This window comes from Balaenoptera musculus, chromosome 5 (genome assembly GCF_009873245.2).
Source record: "Balaenoptera musculus isolate JJ_BM4_2016_0621 chromosome 5, mBalMus1.pri.v3, whole genome shotgun sequence".
Classification (NCBI taxonomy): Eukaryota; Metazoa; Chordata; class Mammalia; order Artiodactyla; family Balaenopteridae; genus Balaenoptera; species Balaenoptera musculus.
In genome coordinates this window covers 15,996,443-16,018,260 of record NC_045789.1, presented here as the reverse complement: position 1 = coordinate 16,018,260, position 21,818 = coordinate 15,996,443, and the positions used below count along the sequence as shown (strand labels likewise).

The following is a 21,818-nucleotide window of genomic DNA, read 5'->3' as shown; positions in this document are numbered from 1 at the left end:
AAATGAGATGAATTTCATGTCTGTTCCTTAAACACCTGCAGTATTCCAATCCTGAAAAAGTCATAGTTAAATTCATTTTTGTGAAAATTTGCCCCCATATGATTTTAGTTAACGACTAGAAAACCCTATTCATAATTTGAAAATTTGTCTTGGGGGAAATAAAAGAAGTTTTAATCAAGGACTTAGCTCAGTTTTAAGATCCATTGGCTCTCATTCATCCATTCAATGTTCAAGAAATGTTTATTGACCAACTATTATGAGCCAGGCAGTTTTCTAGGTTCTGGGTATAGAGCAGCGAAAGTGTTAAGAAGACCAGCGAAAGTGTTAAGAAAAAAATTCTCCCCTTGAGAAGCATACATTCTTTTGGAGAGTATTCAACAGATATACATATACCTATACACATACATATACATATACACATACATATACATACATACATCTATGTATACTTGAACATAAGCATATATGTTTTTATAAAATAAGTACTATATGGAAAATCAGAGCAGGTATATGCAATTGAGGGTGATATGGTAGGTGCTATTTTAGGTAAATTGGTCAGAGAAGGAATCTCTAAGTAGTGACACCTGAGCCCAGATCTAAGTGAGGTAAGTTAGCAGTTCTAGCTCAGAGGCCTATGCAACACTGCATTCTCTCTTCCATAAAGAAAAAACTAGGCAGGATGTTGATACACAAGGCAAGTTCCATCTGCAATTACAGATTGTAGAAAAGTCACCTGTTTGGTAAAGCTGATTGATTTGCTGGTACTTTTCCTGTCCTTGTTCTTGTGCACTAACTCTTCCCTCTCTTTCCCACCTCATCTCTACATACCATTTCTCAAACCATTCTCCTGCTCTCTATAGACTGAATTTCAGTATTGAACTACTTTTCCCCTTGTCTCTTACTCTTTCTTTCAAAGCATTAATTTTATGCAGTGTCTGTCATTGGGCACTTCAATAACCCAAGTAGAATTATGTAACAATTTAATTCTATTTAACTAACTAGACTTTGAAGATTCTTCTCTCCTGACCCTTTCTGGCAATCAATCAACCGATACTGACTGAGCACTAACTCTACATTGGGTTCTGTGTTTGGAGCTGGGGCTGAAATGGTGAACAAGGCAAAGTCTCTGCCTTAAAGAGTTAAATTCTAGTTGGAAAAGATAACCAATAAAATTGCAAATGAATAAACAAATTTTAGATGTTAATAGAGTGAGTATACGTAAGCGTTTCTTAATATTTAAGCTGCTGTCCTTCTTGGAAAAAATTGTAAAGACAGGTATGAAATATAAACAGAACCCAGTTGATGCCATCCTCAAAATAAATGACATATTATAAGTGGCCGAGCTGCACTGTCCAACATGGTAGCCCCTAGCCATGTGGCAATTAAAATTAATTAATTACATAAAAATTCCCAATTCACACTAGTCACATTGTAAGTGCTCAATAGCCACATGTGTCTAATGACTACCATTTTGGAAAGCAGAGATACAAATATGTTTCTCATTGCAGAATGTTCTGTTGGACAGCACTGGTCTAGCTAGCATGCAGCTGATGGGAATCTTTCCTCAAAAATAAGAACAGCAGCTAACAATTTTATGTGTCAGGCACTTCCCATATGTTTAACTCATTTATCTCTCACAAAAACCTAGAAGATAGCTACCGCTAATAGACCCATCTTACAGATTAAGAAACTGAAGCATCAAGCTTTATTTTTCAATGTCAGTCAGCTAGTAAATACGAAATGCTAAGAATTAAGCTCGGACAGTCTGACACAGGAACTTCTGATCTTCTTACCAAAATATCTTGGCATCTTGGTGTAGGGAAGCTGAAGAGGGAGAAGAAGTGATTTTAGCATGGCAGGCTATGCCTCCACAGAAGTAAGAAGTGGCCAGATGTGTCAGTGACTTTGCCAAGAATGACCTTTTCGGATCTACCAGACTCATCCAAGACAGGTCTTATTGGCTAGAGGTTTAGATGGAGGTTAACTTTGAAACTATGTAATAAAATATTTCACAGATGGAGAAACAGAGACACGCAGTTCACCTGACCTGTCCAGGAAAACAGAATGAGTTAGGACCACAGTCAAGATGAGACCACAAGCTTCCTGCCTGTGTGTGTGTTTATACATTGCCCCCTTGGCACCAAGAGCTTAAGATTTCTCTGATATATTATTTAATATTAGTTTAGAAATGTAATAATCTTGGGAAGTGGTTTTCTTCTTCCCGGAAGGTCAGTGTGCCAATGTGTATTGGACTTTCCATCCATCCACTTTCCTTTTGTCCAGCCTTTCCTTATTTTATCCACCCGTTCTTACACTTCCCCTTCACCATTACAACAGGGATCCACAACTTAGCTACCCAGGCAATTCTTTCCTAAGGAAAAATAAAAAATAAAAACGCACTGCAGTTTGAGTCCTTACACACACACCGTCAGGAATCTGGAAAACATGTCATAGGTTCCACCATCACTTTAAGTGAGTATCTACAAATTTTGTTGTGCATCGTTTCTGGGAGTTTCTCCGGTCTCATCTCACCGCTCTTTACATACCCAACCTTGCCAGCCACCAAGGTGCACGAAAATAAAGCTCTGTTGAAGAATGAGTTTTCCTTGAGCTTTTGGTTTCTGTTCCACTACAGAGGAGTCATAGGCACCCAGAGCATAAGGCAGTCTGAGTGGCGCTGACCACCCCAAGACTGCCGCGGGCTGGGGCTCTGCAAAAACTTCATGCCTTCTGCCCGGCCCCGCAGGACTTCAGCTCGAGCCCGACACCCCCCCCCTCCCCCGCCTAATCAACCGCAAGACCCGAAGTCATAGAGCGAGTCCAGTCCCGGGGAGCCTGGCTCAGGCTCTGGCGGCGCCGTGGAGGAGCTGGGAGACGGCAGACTGAGCTCCACTGGACACAGCCACGGGGCTCGGGGCGCGCCCGCTGCGCTCTCGAAGTCCGGGTCTGGCGCACGGCGTGAGGCCGGCGCGCTCCCACGCTCCCAAGCCGCTTCGTTCCTCAGGTCGCTCTCGCCTCAGCTTCCGCAGATAAACCAACAGCCGCTCTCCACCTCCGGCTCCGGGCACGCCGCTCCCGCAGCCCTCGCTTCCCTAACGCGGGCGGGCGGGCGCGCTCCCGCCGCCTATTACGTCCCAGCGGAGTTGGGCTGGGCCCTCCACGCCTCCTGGGCGAGCCCCTCGGCGCGCCCGTGCGCCCCGCACGCCTAGGTGACCCTCTTCGGCCACCCAGCAGCCGCAGCCGGGAAGTCTCTCCGCCCGCGTGAGAACCCCGAGACTGCAGACGGGAGCGCCTCGCTGTGCACAACTCCCTCCCTCCGCTCCCCCCTCCTCTGGCTCGCTCTCCCTCTCCCTCCGCCCGCCCCCCGCCCCGCGTGCCTGTGTGTGCTCGGCACAGGCGAGGGGGCCCGGGGAGCAGTCCGGGCTCGGCGCGCGGCGGAGCTGCGGCTGCTCCCGCTGCAGAGGGGAGCGGCGAGGCGGCCGCGCTGCGCCTTCCCGGACTTCCCAAGTGGGGGCAGAGCCGCCGCTCACGGAGCCGCCTGTTAGCAGGCGCAGGGGAAGCGGGACCTCCCAACTCCTCCTCGGCGCCTCCTCTCCACCCCCTGTTGGCCCCTGCCCTTGGAGAAAGTGGAGTGTGGCGCGCGGTCGTCGTTACTCCTTCAGACAGCTTCGCGGCGCACGGATTCCGCTGCTGCCCGGCGGGGCTCTCCGCAGTCGGCGCTCCTCCGAGTGTGCCTCCCCGCGGCGCACCTCTGTCGACGATGAGGAAAGGTCTGCGGGCGACAGCGGCCCGCTGCGGACTGGGGCTGGGATACGTGCTGCAGATGCTCGTGCTACCTGCCCTGGCCCTGCTCAGCGCCAGCGGCACCGGCTCGGCCGCTCAAGGTAAGGCGGACCGCCGAGCTCCGCGCCACCTCCCTTCGCTTCTTCCTTCCCTCCTTCTTCCTCTCCTCCGCCCCACTTCCCCTGGCTTCCTTAACCCGCCTCGTCTCCCTCAACTGGAAACCACTTTAAATTCTACTTTCCCAACTAGTCAAGAAGCTTTGGTTAGGATGATTTTGAATCTGTCTTCCGAGATGGGCACGGATGGGCCCGGACGCGCGGGGTGTCGGACCCACGGCTGTCTCCGGGCATGTGTCTCTTGCACTTTCTGCTGCGCGCTCGCACGTTGTTGTACCTTGCGCACCGCGAGGTTTGGAGAGACTCTGGGCGCGGGTGGCTGCGTGGCCTGCAGGAGAGGCCCCGTGACGCGCAGAGGCTCCCCGCGCTGTGCCACGTCGGGGGTTGCCGGATCCTCGCTGCGTCTCTGAGCGCCACACGCCGAAGGGCGCTCCGCTACGGAAACGTGTCCGTGGCGGCCGAGGACCCGCTGGCGCCGGTGGCCCTCGGCTGCTGCTCGGGGCGCTGCGGAGACTCGCGGCGCCCCCGGACCCGCGCGCCGCACCCCACAGCAGGCCCCGGGGTGTGCGCGCCTCCTCCGCCCTCTTACCCTCTCCTCTCCGGCTCTCCCTCCCAGCCGGCGACGGAGAAGCGTAACCACCCCCCCCCCCCCCCACCCCGCCTCCCTGCCCCGGCTCTAGAGGAAACGGGCTGGTCGTTCAAACCAAAGCCGAAACTCCCCGGGGTAACCGGCCACTTTATAGCTCTGACATTTTCATTTGATGCGTCTGAGCTTGAAAATAAGTGTCCGGGGCTCTGGGCAAAACCGGGATGGGGGAGAAGCTCGGCCAGGAGTTGCGGGTGGGTAAGGGAGAAGGGGAGGCCCGGGGGCTGGTTGCCTAGTTTCCCTCTCGCCCTCTGAGGGTTAGGTGATAGAGGCAAATCCCAGCCTTCCGAGCCTGGGAAGCTGGGTGGAAGGGAGACTGAGAGGAAGGAGCCCAGGCGCCCGTCTCCGGGGTCTCTCTCCGGTCGTCGGGGCCCCCAGCGCCCCCGCCACCTTCTGGCCAAGCCGAGGGCCCACCTGGGTCTTACCGCCCAGTTTTGTGGCGGTCGCCGGCTCAGGGGAGGGAGCTCAGCTCTTCCTTGGGATGGGGGCCGGGGGGGTGGATGGAGGACGCTTCTGCAGCGCTCGGAGGTAATCCAGGCATCCCATCCTCTCGGTCACCCTCGCTCCAAACTTGGAAAGCAGAGGAGGTGCGGCGATAGCCTCGACACCCCGGAGATGCTCAGACACTCCGGAGGTTACCGCCAGCATCCCCTCAGACCTGCGGAGGCGCTGGGGACCAGGGAGGCGGAGGGGGGCGCTGAGCGTAGGCTAGTGTGTTCCGGGTCGGGAGCTAAGTGATCAGCGAGGCTCTGCGGATTAGCCACAGCTACTTCGGGAGTAAATTGTCCTGCTGCCTCGCTAAGTAGCCACGCTCATAAATCCTTCCTTCCCTTCTTGCCAGATGCCTCCCATCCCCGAGGTTCGGCCCTGGTTTTCTCAGTCATATGTCTAAAGCTCATCTGCCTGTCCTTTCTACAAAGGAGTCTCCCCTGAGAATCATAAACTTATTGCAGGTTTCTTGAAATTGGGAGAAGTTCTCAGGACGGCTGCTGAGGGTGCTTAGAGGGGGTGTTTGGAAGTTGAAGGGAGCAACCTGATGAATTGTTGTGGAATCAACCGCGTGACTCCCTGTGGGATTCGCCTGCTGTTATTGGGCGCACAAAGGACTAAGCTATAGGGTGGGAGTGGGAGGGGGACCAGGCGGTGAGAGAACTGTTTGGGAAAAGGACAAGTTAAAGTCCCCAAAGATGCCAAATAGGAGACATAGGATCCCAGCCGAGAGCTTCCTACAGCCAAATTAAAAAGACTGGGTAGGAAAAAGGGTCAATAAAGATAATCAAACAGGAGGTTGTGAGTGGATTAATATTGGAAGAAGAAGGGAGAAGAGATGAAAAGACGGTCAGGACAGACTGAGCGTTTGCCACTTACACTGTTTTCATCTTATAGACCAGGCAAGCCAGAATTTGAGGATTGCACCTACCCTTCTGATCTTAAGTGGAAAAATTAAATGCATTCTTTTGGGTGTGTGCATTTCACTGCTGTTCTTCTCCGTTTAGTATATTTTTTTTCTTTCAGTTCCTGGTGAGCAAACTAGTTATGTTTGAATCTGTGGTCTTTGAGAGACACTATTCCACCACTTTAATCTTTGTTTTCCTCCATGTTGCAGGATACCAGCTATGCCTGTGTTGTCTGTTAGGTATCAAAAATGTAGACAGCACCAAGCCCTACTTTCAGCTTCTATCACTCTCGCTCTATTCTATTCCCCTAGCCTGTTTACTACTGAACTACGAATACATACACTTTCTTCTCTGAGTCACACTCCTATAATTCTCTGATAGCCAGACCTTCCTTTCCTTCTAATGTCTTCTTTCTCCTCTCTCTTCGGACTAGATCGCTAGGTAAATCAAAGACGCTGTTGCTCCCTCAAGGTATGGTTTCCTTGTGCTGAGGACTTAAAGATGGGAATAAACTATTTTTTTATGAATGGAAGTATGTATGCAGTTAAGATGAGAAAGTTAATTTAAGCACTTTACACTGTGGAAAAGGTTTTTATTCTGTTGTTGCAAAGATACTAGAAAATTGGAAGTTTTAGGAGATATGTGTCTCTTCAGAGAGAGCCAAGAAAATAACAGATGTTTAAGATAAAAAAGCAGAATGGGTGTTATTTGTGAGTGTACTTCGTTTTGGAACTGTGGTTTGAAGAAAGACAGCAGTCATTTTAAACTGGTCCTTGGGAGATTCTCTAGACTTTAGGCAACAGCTTTCTCCTTTCTGGCTATGTTGTAATTGTTTCGTTCAGGACTGCTGGGAACTCCTAGCTCCAGGGAATTTGTGGTGTTTCTGACTTTCAAGAATGAAAGATTTTACCAGGAAAAGGCAGTGTGTGTGTGTGGGTGTGTGTGTGTGCACGCGCGTGCGCTTGATCAGTTTGCTTCAGAATTAGTGCCCTCCTGTTTTATAAATGCATTTTATTTCTGGATTTACACAGCACTGATATTCCGCTTATCTAGCACCAACTAGTGTTATGAGTGTTAACACCACCAAACTCAGAACAGGAAATTACTGAAGATTCTAATTATATTGGGATAATTCTCTATTATTGTAAGATAATTTGTAATGTTTTTAAAACAATATACTTCTTCTGAGAAAAGAGTGAAAATTACTTTCATGCATTTATGCATATTGGTGTGGTACAAATAGACAATTGGCATGAAAGATTGAATTTCATGACAAGTATACCATATATTTTTCTATTTTAGGAGCAGAGTAAATTCATAAATTCACATTTGGAATTTGCAGTAAGGAAAAGTAGGCTAGTTTACCTTTGTTTAGAACAATAATTTCATGTATTCTAGCTTAGGGAATACTTAAAAGGCTTCAGAGAGCAAACTTTTCAAGTGCTTGCAGAGAATGAGGAACCATTAAATTGTTAACATGTATTGACTTCCTGGCCTTCTGTGTTCTGGATACTGGGGGATTCCAAGTTCAACAAGACAGGATCCTAGAGCATCTCCCATGGTGGTCTGGTTGTCCTGGTCAGAATACATACTGATACTTTTTGAGCAACCCCACCAAGGACCTGAAGGAGGCACCAAGCTCTCCTAAACAAACTCTTAGCTTGCTTAGAATTATTGTTGCGACTTAAAAATAACTGTTCTCTAATGTATGCTGGGTTCTCCAATTAGTGCAAATAGCCAGAGTGCCTTAACTGCGTTTAGCACTTTTCTGATTTAGGTCATGGCTTTGCTGGAGCAGCAGAGGGAGTCATTCTCAGAAGAAACATTAAAATTACAGGCTGCAACCACTTCAGGAAGATAATGGGGACGCTTGTGGGGTGGGGATTGAGCCAGTGCTCTTGCCTCGCTCTTTTAGCCTATGTCTTTTTTAGTTTGACTTTGGTGTTTGTGGCAGTTAAAAACAAACCTGTTCACATCCCCACGAATTAGAAATCCATTAGCTCATTTGGATAGTGTATGCTATTAGAAGTAAAGTTCTGAACAATTATTGTGCATTTATTATGTCCCACACTGTATGCTATTTGTTAGGGACACAAGAGTTGAGCAGACAGTTTCGCCCTTCGAGGAAGACTGACTTACAAGCATATAATTATAATTTACTTTCTGAAATACAACAGTGGGAATAGGTATAGTATCTTCTGGATTTAAGCATCCAGTGTTAGTAAACATACGACCAGCTAGGGTTGTAGTGTGAGTGGTAGCAGGAGTTCCATGATTTCCGTGCAGAGAAACTTAAGGGTGGCAGTTTGGTTGGAAGTGGGTTGTTCTTATAGCTGAGTTTGCATCTTACTTAGATTTAATATATAATCGGTCTGGCTTTGGGGAGCCACATGTTTAGAGACTGTTAGTGGTGCGTGCCCATCCTCCCTGTTAGTTTAGTGGTCACCACTGCCTCATAATGCTGCCTCCACCACCTCCTAGCTGTGTGGCCATTGGTGAGTTATTTAGCATCTCCGTGCCTCAGTTTCCTCAGATATAAAATGAGGATAAGATATACTGTAAGTCATATTAGGGTTGAATGAATTAATACATCTGAAGTATGTAGAGCAGAATTCTTTGGCTTCCAACTCTGTAAACCATGGGCAAAGAAATCTAGAAGTTAAAGAAATTAAAGGTCAATAATTTTGAACTCAGAGCAGGGATTGCTGCAGACACTGCTTCCGCCAGAGCAACAAACGGAGCTGTCTGAGGAGTTGCTCCAAAGTACTGCAAACTCCTGGACATGGCGTGGTTCTTTGAACAGCCTGTGGGAAGCTCTCTCTTTCCCTCGCCACATTTCTTCCTTTCTGCACAATCTGGGAAAATAAACCTAATACCAGTTCTCAAAATGCCATTTTAAGTCACAGCCTGTTAAGTCCTGGCTACAACCTCCACTCTTGACTTTCCATCTTTACAATGAATATTGAAAGATAACTTTGCATAAATCCGTAAACACTTTTATGAAAAAAAAAACATGCAAGTTCCATGTTTTCAGATAATGGTTTTGAGAAAACCAGCCCTTTATGCAAATGTGGATTGTTTTTCTTAAAAAAAAAAGACACAAATGTGTCTAAAGATCATAATTGAATACATGATAAAACAACACAAAAAAATAGAGTAAGTCTCCTATATACCGAGTTCTGTTCCGAGAGTGCGGTCGTTAAGTCCAACAAAGTTAGCCGAGGTACCCAACTAACATAGTAGGCTATATAGTACTGTAGTGTAATAGGTTTATAGTACTTTTCACACAAATAATACATAAAAAACAAACAAACACAAAAAATAAAGAAAATGTTTTTATTTTTACAGTATGGTACCTTGAAAAGTACAGTAGTACCAGCTACATCACCGCTGCTTTTACGCTTGCTTCCGGACATCCTGGGCTTGAAATAAGGATATTGTACTACTTTACTCTATACAGTACTGTACAGTAAAGTACACAAAAGCACAACCACTTGTAGAGGATGCATGCACGTGACAGTGTACACCAGGCATGTGAATAACTTACATGATTGGACATGCGAATGCATGTTCGCATATGTGAAAAGTTCTCAGCTTGAAGGTTCGTATGTAGGGGACTTACTGTATAGAAAAATAGGTTGACTTGAAGGCAAAGCAAATTCACCAGGACTTTCATATATTCAAATTATATTTGCAATAGAAAGTTTCAGCATCATAATTTAGAACAACATGAATAATCTAGATAATATATATTTTGAAAGTGTCACATTTAATTACTTCTGTTTGTTTAATGGTTATTGCTATTTTTTTCATGTTTGGTGTATTTTTTTTTTTTGGTTGAGCTACGCAGCTTGCAGGATCTCAGTTCCCCAGCCGGGGATGTAACTCGGGGCCCTGGCAGTGAGAGCACTGGGTCCTAACCACTGGACAGGGAGGGAATTCCCTCATGCTTGGTATAAATGTTGTTTTCTAGCAGAATTTTAAGATAAAACTAGACATTTGTGGGAGTTTTATGTTATTTAGAGTTAAGACACATCTTTCTCTTACAGTATTTTCATTCTGCTTTTATTTTTGGATTGCCTGGTCTGCAGTTACAGAGCCCCAAATTTCTCATTCTTTTTCTTTCTTAACCTAACTCCTTAAAGCAATGTATGGCCTCTTCTTTGATTTCAGACTTTATTTGGTTTTGTTACTGCTTCTATTTGTGGAAGAGAGCTCCATGAATCTGAGACCTTGGATATTGTTCCAGTATCACTCACTTAGTTCAAGGATGTTTAAACTAGAACAGAAACTCACAGAAACTCAGTGCTATGTTTTATGTGACCTTTTTGAAGTACTGTAAGTTTGCCTTGAGCAATATTAAAAGATCTACTGTCTCCTTTTTTCTAGTTTTTAAAAAGAAATCCAATAATTTAAAAATTTATAGTTTCTCTTATTTTAAATATTTATAATCTCTAAATTTGTGGAGATTTTAATTTAAAAAACTTTATAGTAATAATTTTATGAGCTAACAAGATCAAAAATAGTGTCTTTTTTTTTTCTCTTCTCTACCTGATTAGAACTCTTAGAAGAATTTCTGCCTTTTCATGATAACCCAAAACATATTGGGTTGGCCACAAAGTTCCTTCGGGTTTTCCATAACATCTTACAGAAAAACCTGAAGGAACTTTGTGGCCAACCCAATATATTCTGTTGCAAATATTTGGACTCTTTATAAACAAAATGTTAGAAAATATTGTTATAATTTTATAATTAAAAACGAGTTTTGGGTTGAAGTTTTAATGTGGTTTCTCACTTTGAGTATTCCTGCCCCCCAAAAAGTTTCTCCCTTAGGTTTATATAATGAGGTTTTGAAAGACACAGAAGAGTATCTCCAGGTACTTAAAACATATCTAGCCTTCTACACATAGTGTTAAAGTTACTGTGACATTAAATTGAAGTTATAATTTGGAAAGTGAGCTGTAGCTTTGAAAATGCCAAATAGGCAGATATTTGTCCTTATGTCAGTATACCTTTTATGAGCAGTGAGCAGTGATTCAAAAGTGCTTTGTGTGGCAAAAGTATAAGCCTAACATCTGAAAACTCCAATGTTTGGGGAATACCCTCTTCTAATTAAATAACTAACCGTGTCTCATTGCCAGTGTGGTAGTGGAATGAGAGAGAGAGAGAGAGGAGACAGGTGAGACTTCATTTCATTGATGTGCTTGCTACAGTTCTTACTTAAAACATGAGGGCACCAAATAATCATGTTAACAGATGATACTGATTAATCAAATTTAACTCCAGAGTTACCAGTCTTATTTATTTTAAAATGTTGTGAGGATAAGGGTTTTATCTTCATTAATCATTGTCATTTGGATCCTGTGGCTAGATTCATTTCTCAGCAATTATGAGAGCCATAAAAATGCCTCCTGTAGATGAACGTGTATTATCTCTTCTTCTAACTAAGGATGTTAAACAACAGAAACTCCCTCAGCACATTTAACAAGTTTATTGATGAATGCTAACATTTCTCAGTTTTAGTCAATGTCTTAATTGATTATTTAATCATGGACTGACTGAACTCAAATGTAATTTATTGTCTTCTCTTTTTTTCTCTGTTCAGAATAAAAACCTTATATATGAACATTCATTTCCAGTGAAAACACATTAGTGCTTGCACATTAAAATGCGTCTGTAGCCCAGTTATAAGGGTAAATATATCTATGAGTAGAAATGGATTCAAAATTCAAGAAAATTAGTGTGCTTAATATAAAATATGAAAGAGCAGTGTAGAAGTAAAGTATGCCATTTGTACAGAAAAGTAATTATTTTAAAATAGTGCATAATGTACATTCTCTTAGACAGTAAAAGTTTAGTGCAATATGATAGGGCATGTGGTGTAATAATATCCTCATAAAGTACAGGCATAGTGAAATATGTTCATGTATCAGATAAAAGTAAAGGGGAACAGTTTGGGACTATTCTAGTCTCTATGAATTTGCAAGTTCATTTTTTGTATTCAAATTGAATATTTTAGATGATTCTAATATCTTTTTGGAATTTCAAGAACCTAAAAAAATTATTTCAAGATCTAGATCAAAGACTACTCTTTAACAAATGGTATTCTCTAACTTTTACAGGAACAAAAAGTGACAGTCAGTGAAGAAAGTACTGTTGCTGTTTTATTATATGTGATTGTCAAAGACCTGTGTTATCCCTGATCCAAACCAAACAAATAACCAGATTACTCCCACAACAAAAACTTTATGATTAGAAAGACATAGTAAATAATGGCAATTTCACTTTAAGCATTATATCTGTGTGAAATATGTTGACATTTGAATTTAGCCTTTGCTAAGGGAAAATGATATATTTTATCTTCCATTGAATAAAGAGTTTGCCAAATATCCACATTGTAGCCACCCAGTGGAAAGAGGCAAGTTCGGCAAGCAGCAATCTTGGAGTCATTCTAAATAAAACAGTAATTACGTTACCTGTCATTTTCTTTAGCAACTTTCCTTCTTCCTTCTGTATCTCCATAAGGTGATGAGATAGTATGAGCTTTAAAATGTGTTAAGGATCAAATTCAAGGATTGAAAGAGCCTAAGACATTTTCCTCCCAGCCTACTACAGCCATCACCCACAGAGCATGCAACTTGGTGGAAAACAGAAGCCCATTTCAGAAACTGCTCTCAGAAGCTGAGGAAAAACAGGCATGTTCAAATGATTTATTGCTTGTGCTATCGGAATAGAGACCTAAGATCAGTATTTCATCATAATATTATTCAACAGGCACTCTGACTTGAACCTTTATATAAATAGAGTCTTGATACACACCTACTTCAATTAACATAGCAAAAGAGTTTCTAAGGTATTTAAAAGATGTATTTTTGAAAGAAGTTACATTTGGATTTTACTTGAACCTGTTTGAGCAGGAGGTACTTGTTTGAGAAATCTAGACTTAAATCAGTGGTATACTGATACACAGAATCCTTTAAAGGTCTTTATAAAATGCATTGATATTTCCTCAGCTACTCTTAAACAGTGCCATTAATAATGTCAGTGTTGTAGGTTAAATCTCACCTGTACATCAGAAATTGAAAAGCATTCTTAGGATTAGATGGGAGTTATTAGGGACAATTGTCCCAGAAAAGAATTTGCTTAAATGGAATTTTATCTTTAATATAATTACATTTTTAGGAAATGTTGCCAATATCTTTCTCTTATATATTGATCAAAATATGTGTTTATTTTTGTTATACACACACACCCCCCACAGTGGAGAAAGTTAGAGCTTACTTACTATAACCTGATGAAAAAATAGAGAAGAAGGATGGCTAGAAAAAGTTTTAACAATAGATATGTTTTCCCAATAGGGATGGGGGTAATCAGTTTATTGGATTTATTAGAAATGATGATCACATGAAAGATATACATATTTTTTTAATCAAATTAAATAACTATGGAATTATTTCCTAGCAGGGTATTTCTAGGCAGACTCTTAATGGAGTGGAGAGTTACAAGGAGTAGACATATATAGTTCAGTAATTCTCTGTGAGCATATATATATATATATATATATATATATATATATATATATACACACACACACACACACACATGCTTGCATAAATTGTGTGTGTGTGTGTAACTTTTTTTGTTTTAGGAGAGTTTATTTTCAAACAGCCTTGGCAATATCCTTAAAAAACAGCAAAACCTATCAAACAAATGAAAACAAACTTTTACTAAAAGAAAATTCATAAGTAGTCATTGAATAGGGAATCAGGTTTCATCACTGGTTTCTAACTGCAAAATTATATTCTTTTCTGCAAAAAGTGCCTTGTTGTCGACCAGTAGCTAAGTTGTTTACAATAGCGTACAGTAGAGATACCTCTGCCTCATTCGTGTGGTGGCTTATCTGATAGAAACAATTTCTTCCTGTCCTCCAGATGACAGAGACTGGGGTATCTCCACGTTCACTGGCTTATTTCAAACACGTGGAGAAGAACTTCTGTATTTTCGTACACAGTGGACTATAATTTTTTGACCAAAGGAGGTCAGCTATCCTGTGTGCATGAGTAAAGTCCTTCATTCACATGTGGGAACCCCCTCTTCAGGAGAGACAAAGTTTCCCCTGGTAAGCACCCTGCCTGAGGTGACCTCTTAATGATCGGGCTGACTGAAGGCGAAGTCAGTTGTGTTGATTTTCCCTGAATTCGGTGATGATTTGAATAAATTTTTTTTATAGAAAATAAAATGGAGTTAATAAAATGGAGTTATGTTTCCAGGCTGCAGAATGTTTAATTTTCTTGAACTCCCTCAGGTGCCATACAGGTGGCTTTATTTCCAGATTTCTCCATTACATCCATTGATAACTTTATTTAAATGAATAAAGATAAAGTTAGTTGAGGGGGGAAAAGAAAGGTTGTTACTAATGAAGAATATAAAAAATTTAATTATGCGTAGAAGGATAATATACTTTCTTGCTTATTTTTAATATATTAAATGCAGATTAATATATATTTACATGACACATCAATATGTAAATGTTAATTATTGCCATATGTTTCCACATCACTTGGCATTTATGAGCTAGGATTTTAAAAGATGCAATAAATTCTAATGTGCAGGGAATTGTTTCCTGTGTTCTCTGTCTTACATATCATATGTTCATGGATGATATGGGGTTTTCATAAGAAAATATGTAATACTCTGTTAAGAAGAGCAAAGTAATAATAATGTCCCACAAAGTTTTCTGACTGCAAGTCTAAATGCTCATGAGAGAGGTTTCCTGTTGAATGCTGAATTGCAAGGTTAAAAAGAGGGTCTTAAAGATAAGAGTGGATTCCACAGTCCTTGAGTTTGTTTTGCATTCAGTGACAGTCACTAAATTAGGGAAAGGAATGTTCAAACAACACACTTGAGGAAAAGTGATTTTTATAGAAAGGAGCCATTTCTGCTAATAGCCAGTAACTGCACGTAACCCTGCTGACATTAAAAGTCCATTAGCTAAGCCCAGTTTAAATAGCAGCTGATGCAGTGTCAGCTAAATGTACCTTGGAATTTTTTCATATAATGCAGTAATAGCAGTTCCATAATTTTTTTCTAAAACTACATGCATTAAGTAAAACAAATGTCATCTGATAGTAGTGGCAGGGCTGCTAATAAGCAGGCAGAGATTTGTGATGAAACAAAAGTAACAGTCTATATAACAGGAAGATAATAAATGGTAGTGATGGTTTTAAAAGGGAGCCTTTGAGAAAAATCATATGGAGAAGCTTAAGCTGAAATCCAGAAAGAGTTGTTTCCATAGAAGCGCATATTAATGTGCACAACTTTGAGATGCTCATTTGAAGTGAAGTGACTTTTTACTGTCAGCCTCAGAGTTTAGTATCTCAGTGTATTTTGAAACAACAGGGAGCCCTCTCTTTAGACCCTGTTATGTGTGTAAATGGCAGGGAAGTGGGGAGAAGGGGGTAAAAGGGGATTGAAAAAGGAAAACAAGTGAAAAGGTGAAAACAGAGATATAACTTCATGTGTGTTAATACCTTTAAGGTGATTACTATGGTACTATTTTTAAGCAATATGATTTATTAATGCTGCCTACAATGAAATCAGAGGTTGAAATGTTGATATTCTTCCCCCCTCCTGTTTTTCCATCCTTTGAATATTTCCCAGTCTCCATTTTAATCCTCTGAAAGACAGGAAGTTTTACTGCAAGTTTATAGTAGAATCCAAGAATTTTGAATAACTCATCTTAAAGAATTCTCTAAGACAGTGTTCTGTAACTATGAGACCATTGTGAAGACAGTGAGGGTTGCTCAGTAATCTAGTGCGTGAGTTGACAAGAGGGCAGTAATTAATGAGTGACTGTCGTACTCACACCACTATCACGTATTACGAGAGCCTCCATGCCGAGCGCCCCTCCCCATTATCAGACCAGCGCCCTGTACAGGCAACAGTGGGGAGCTCTGCTGAAGCTTATGACCCTAATCACTTGGGTATAAGCTTCGTGCATATTTTCAGAATGGTCACTCGAATTCTCATCGCACTTTCTAGTACTCAGAATTATTTGTCGTTCTAACCTGAGAATTTATTTAAAGTCTTACCTGAGATATCACATCTTTTGTTTATTTTTATTTTAAAGTTAACTCAGTTTTCTTTATATGATTAAAAAAAATACCTCACATAACCCTGCGTTGCTTGAAAAGGGGGGAAAAAGAAAAAGAAAGGAAAAGGAAAAAAGAAGAAAAGGACTACTGTTTCATCACAATGGGGTGGCAGAGATCTCCCTTTTATGTTCACAGATTTTCATACAAGCATTTCATAATAAAATCAAGAAGTTCTCTTTGGTGTCGGTAACTGTTTTAATTCAGTTCAGGCCACTGTAAAGGCTTATTTTTGAATGAATTGGAAGCTTCTAGAGAAAGACTTTATGCAATTAAATTCCTAACCAAAATCCCATTTACTAACATATTGTATGAGGGACTGATGAATAATCTTGTCTTTAGTATGTAACTCAAACATTAATAACAGATGCAAATATGCCTCAGTTCAACCAGTGGGCTTTGATTTTTAATTCTAAACTGACTTCAGTTTTTTCAAACTAAGACATCTGTTAAAAGTGACTATTTCCCATATGTTTTTCCTTTTCTGTTGCATAAATCTATTGCAGGAAGAAAAGAGAATGCCATAATATTTGGCCGCACAGTAAATTTGTACGCATCTATGAACGAGTGTTATGAAATTGAATTATGTTGAAAATTACAAGATGATGCTGGACTGATTGAAATAAGACAATTATTACATTAGAGTTTGGAACGGTTTTTAGAAAAAAATTACCCTGCAATGTTAATATACTGTTACTTTCTTGGAAGTTTTACAATGTGTCTTTTTTGGGATAAAGAATTACATTTTAAAAAATTTTGAGTGAACACAATATATAGTTTGGTTTGGTGCTAAATTCATTCATTTATGCTTGGAAAACTTTTCTTAAAATAATCTTTAATAATGTCTATTCTTTACTGTGATTTTATGACTGTGTTTAGAATAGTGAATGGTTTAGATCACTTCTTTTTTCTTTTTTTCTGTTTAACATTTCTTTTCTTTGACTGTTAGGGAATTAAAACATATTAGATACATGCATGTATGTGTAGGTCTGATAATTTCCTGGTATAGGAAATTAATCAAAATGCATTGAAAAAAATGAATGTTTACAATCAAGAGTATTCTTGGCAACTATGCTAGGGAAATACTAATGCAGCCTTTATATAAATAAGTCTTTTGGTAAAAGTGAATGAACTGTGCTAAACTCTAAGCTTGAAAATTGCGTACAAGTTTAAAATCTCTTAGCGTCACTCCACATTTGTAAGTAGAATGTCAGAATCATAATACTATTAACATCACAGAATTGTGAGGATTAACAGGGTTATCAAAAGTGAAGAATTGAGAACAGTGCCTGGCACCAGATAAGCGCTTAATGCCATTAGCGACTGTCATTGCTGTTGCTATTGTATTTTCATTATGTAAGTCTATACACCATACAACAACTTTCACTTGGCACCATTATGAAAATAATTGAATATATCACAAGAATGAGAGGATTGCACTCAATTGGGGGTACCATCAGGTGGAAGAATATCACATGAAACAACAAAAGCATGTTGCCAAAGGTGAAATACTTAAAAAGGAATTGGTAGATTTAAAAATCACATTTAAAAATATCCTGTTAAATTATCAGATTTTAGTTGTGCATTAAAACTATGTGGAAACTCAACACAAGTGTGTTTGGTTTTATGGACAAGTTTTAGATGATTTTTTAACCTATGCTAGATTCTGAAGGTAGAATATATTCCATTTAAACTAGTATCTAATAAATGTTAAGGAAATAATCAGTTTATATTTTTCTCTACTATACATTGGCAATACTTATAAAGACAAATATAAGTACAAAGACTGGAAAAAACAATTGGCAAATTCTTTTTTTTTTAATTTAATTTAATTTAATTTTTTTTTATACAGCAGGTTCTTATTAGTTATCTATTTTATACACATCGGTGTATACATGTCAATCCCAATCTCCCAATTCATCCCACCCCCACCCCCCCACCACTTTCCCCCCTTGGTGTCCATACGTTTGTTCTCTACATCTGTGTCTCTATTTCTGCCCTGCAAACTGGTTCATCTGCACCATTTTTCTAGGTTCCACACATATGTGTTAATATACGATATTTGTTTTTCTCTTTCTGACTTACTTCACTCTGTATGACAGTCTCTAGATCCATCCATGTCTCTACAAATGACCCAATTTCGTTCCTTTTTATGGCTGAGTAATATTCCATTGTATATATGTACCACATCTTCTTTATCCATTCGTCTATCGATGGGCATTTAGGTTAGGTTGCTTCCATGACCTGGCTATTGTAAATAGTGCTGCAGTGAACACTGGCATGCATGTGTCTTTTTGAATTATGGTTTTCTCTGGGTATATGCACAGGAGTGGGATTGATGGGTCATATGGTAATTCTATTTTTAGTTTATTAAGGAACCTCCATACTGTTCTCCATAGTGGCTGCACCAATTTACATTCCCACCAACAGTGCAAGAGGGTTCCCTTTTCTCCACACCCTCTCCAGCATTTGTTGTTTGGAGATTTTCTGATGATGCCCATTCTAACTGGTGTGAGGTGATACCTCATTGTAGTTTTGATTTGCATTTCTCTAATAATTAGTGATGTTGAGCAGCTTTTCATGTGCTTCTTGTCCATGTGTATGTCTTCTTTGGAGAAATGTCTATTTAGGTCTTCTGCCCATTTTTGGATTGGGTTGTTTGTTTTTTTAATATTGAGCTGCATGAGCTGTTTATATACTTTGGAGATTAACCCTTTGTCCGTTGATTCGTTTGCAAATATTCTCTCCCATTCTGAGGGTTGTCTTTTCATCTTGTTTGTAGTTTCCTTTGCTTTGCAAAAGCTTTTAAGTTTCATTAGGTCCCATTTGTTTATTTTTGTTTTTATTTCCATTACTCTAGGAGGTGGATCAAAAAAAATCTTGCTGTGATTTATGTCAAAGAGTGTTCTTCCTATGTTTTCCTCTAAGAGTTTTATAGTGTTTGGTCTTACATTTAGGTCTCTAATCCATTTTGAGTTTATTTTTTGTGTATGGGGCAAATTCTTTACTTTTTGCTAACATTTAAACTTTTCCTAGAGGAATGGAAACAACCTTCATTTATGTTAGAAATTTTACTATAGCAAAGCATTTTCTGATCCTAGGGTGGAAGCAAGATTTATTAAACTGAAATTTCCAAGCAAAGTTAAAGTTCTTATATATGCAAGGGACATGTTATATATAGGCAAAAAGAGAAATTAGATACCAAACTTAAATATATATGTTGTGATTGACACTTTCATTTAATAAAGTATTATTCTAATGGATTAGTTCATGAACAAACTGTAGCTGAACTCATAGTTTCTCATAGGTATACACATTAATTATGAAATATAAGAAGGGAAAGGGGAAAAAAGTGCAGATCATAGTTTTGCTTGAAAAAAGTTTTCTAGTATGCATTTATAAAATGAAAGTGTACTGTTGCTTAAGTAACAACTGTATTTTGAAAACAGTGGGCATAGAAAATGCTTTCAGCTATAAACAATTTTCAGTACTATATTTTTTAGTTTACTGTGTCATTAAATAATCTTGTTTGTTCTTTATAATACTCTTTAAAATGCTTCATTTTAAAATTAAAATAAGACAAAACATAGAGAACTTTTTCCTCAAAATGTGTCAACTTGATAGGAAGAATATAACCCAAAATATTTATAACGGAAAATAATGCAATTGCGGACCCTTAGCAAACAGAATGTAATAGATGCATTAACTAACTAAATAAACAAGGATAACTCCTTCACTGCACTAAAATGATACCCACACAGGAAACACTTTAAAAAGCCCATTGAATACTGATCCCGTTACCTTTTTCTTTGTCCAAAAAGCAGAGTTTAACACTCTTAGTTTTTAACTTCAACCCTCCCCCCACATCCCCCTCACTTGCCCAAGTCCATCACTGTAGGAAACATCCCACTTTTAAAAGATAAAATTAATAAGAACTCTGGAATCAACAGCGTGGTTTAGTTCCTACGTAGCTATGAATATTTCTTATCTTTATAGAATCTTAGTCCATTAAAAAAACCCAACAGAAGCAACCTAGAATGTTTTAATGATTGATTAAACTGCTTACTTGGGGTTTTCTGCTGTATATAACGTTTGGTTTGTAGTAGTTTTCTTTGAAGATTTCCAGGGGAAATCAACCATTAAAAAGATGAGACTGTATTTATAACCCCTTCTTCTAGGCTATACCTGTTTTTTTGGTTTATTTGCTTTCTTTAAAATAAAGACAAACCTCTCAAAACTTTAATTTTCTGAACATTAAACAGTCTTAGGAAGTTCTGTCATGTGATTACTGAGGTTTTGGAGTTTTAAAAAAATTGATATAACAATATTTATTTTGTGCCAGAATGTATTTTTATTTGTTATTATTTTATTGAGGGAGGAGAGGAGCAATTTAGAAAGCCAAGTTGTTAAACAAAAAATTAAATTATTTCAGTCTCATATATTTAGAGATTTGCATTTAAACATATTCAACCCTTTAATGATGTTATATTAGCAAAGATGACATACATTACCTAAACATGTTTTGAATATGTCCATTTCTCCCAACTGGATCACTAAAGAAGGTTCTTCCTGCTTCCTGTGCTGCCCCACTCTCCTCTATCCTCCCCACACAGAAGTGAGGCAAATCCTAGCAAATGTCATCAGTAAAGCTCTTTTCCTGAAAACGCTTTGATGCCTTTCCATTGCCTCTAGAATCAGATCTAAACTTCTTAACAGAGCTGATGGAAATATTTATTCTTATACCTCTAATTCCATTCCTGGAACTCCTCTGTGGTTATAGTCTCTGACCATGCACCTTTCCCAAACCTGGCACAGGTTGTTCCAGCACAGCCCTAGAAGAGGACATCCTTTGGGTATTTTTAACAAGCTGGCAGTGAGTGAGTATGCAGCTTACACTCATTCCTTTGCTATGAACAAGTGTTCAATCCTCATATTCTATCACTTTCTGCTGGCTGACTTTTGTTCCATCATGATGTTTAGTTTAGATCTTTATTTCTTCATAAAGCTACCTTTCACACCCAGCGGCAACACTCTTTCCTTTTCCCTGTGTCCCCAGCTAGCATGTCAGCATGGGGAGGGCAGGAACCATTTCACTGTGCTATCTCTAGCACATAAACTCGTGCTTCACACAAACAGTTGACATGCAGTATAGATCTTTTGAATGATGTTGGATGAATGCGTATTTGTTCATGCATAAATAACACGTCGTAGAAGGGCTTTTGGTGACTACTCATTGTGGTAGAGTTGGCAGGGACTTTCCAGGTTCCCTCCGTCACCCGCTTGGAGAGCTACTGGACAGAGTGAGCTGACTGTGAAGTTGTAGGTGGAAAGGACAGTCTCAGGAGTGAAAGTTCACCATCTCTTAGGTGCCTAAAAGACCAGTCTCCTTATCCTGCTTTCAGAAATCCATTCTGATCCGTTCAGAAATCCATCCAGATCGTCTACCCTGTAATTTGGGGCTGTTAAGTAATGAAGAACTTGGATTCTCATGTAGTTGAAGGAAATAAACCTGAGACAACTGATGGGTAAGCAGTGTGAACACAACTAGACTGTTAACCGGTTTGGTCAAGTTGCCTGAACATAGAATGGGGAGTTAAAGGGGTCTACAAGTCAAAACAGCACCCTAGCACGCCCCAGAGAACACTTCTGATTATTTAGTTGTAGAATTCTATCGTATGGAATATGGTTAAAATAGACTTTCTACTGGGTGATGAAATTGTTTTAT

General features: G+C 40.0%; 1 protein-coding gene across 3 annotated transcripts in view; it reads left to right on the top strand.

The window, feature by feature from the left end:
* Positions 1–3,378: 3,378 nt before the first annotated feature.
* The window catches only part of UNC5C (unc-5 netrin receptor C), a 393,937-nt gene continuing 375,497 nt past the window's right edge, over positions 3,379–21,818 (top strand). For all 3 annotated transcript variants that reach the window (XM_036853626.1, XM_036853625.1, XM_036853624.1), the window contains exon 1: positions 3,379–3,884. In XM_036853626.1, the coding sequence (XP_036709521.1) occupies positions 3,761–3,884 (124 nt within the window). In that variant the 5' untranslated portion in view covers positions 3,379–3,760. The remainder of the gene's footprint in view (positions 3,885–21,818) is intronic.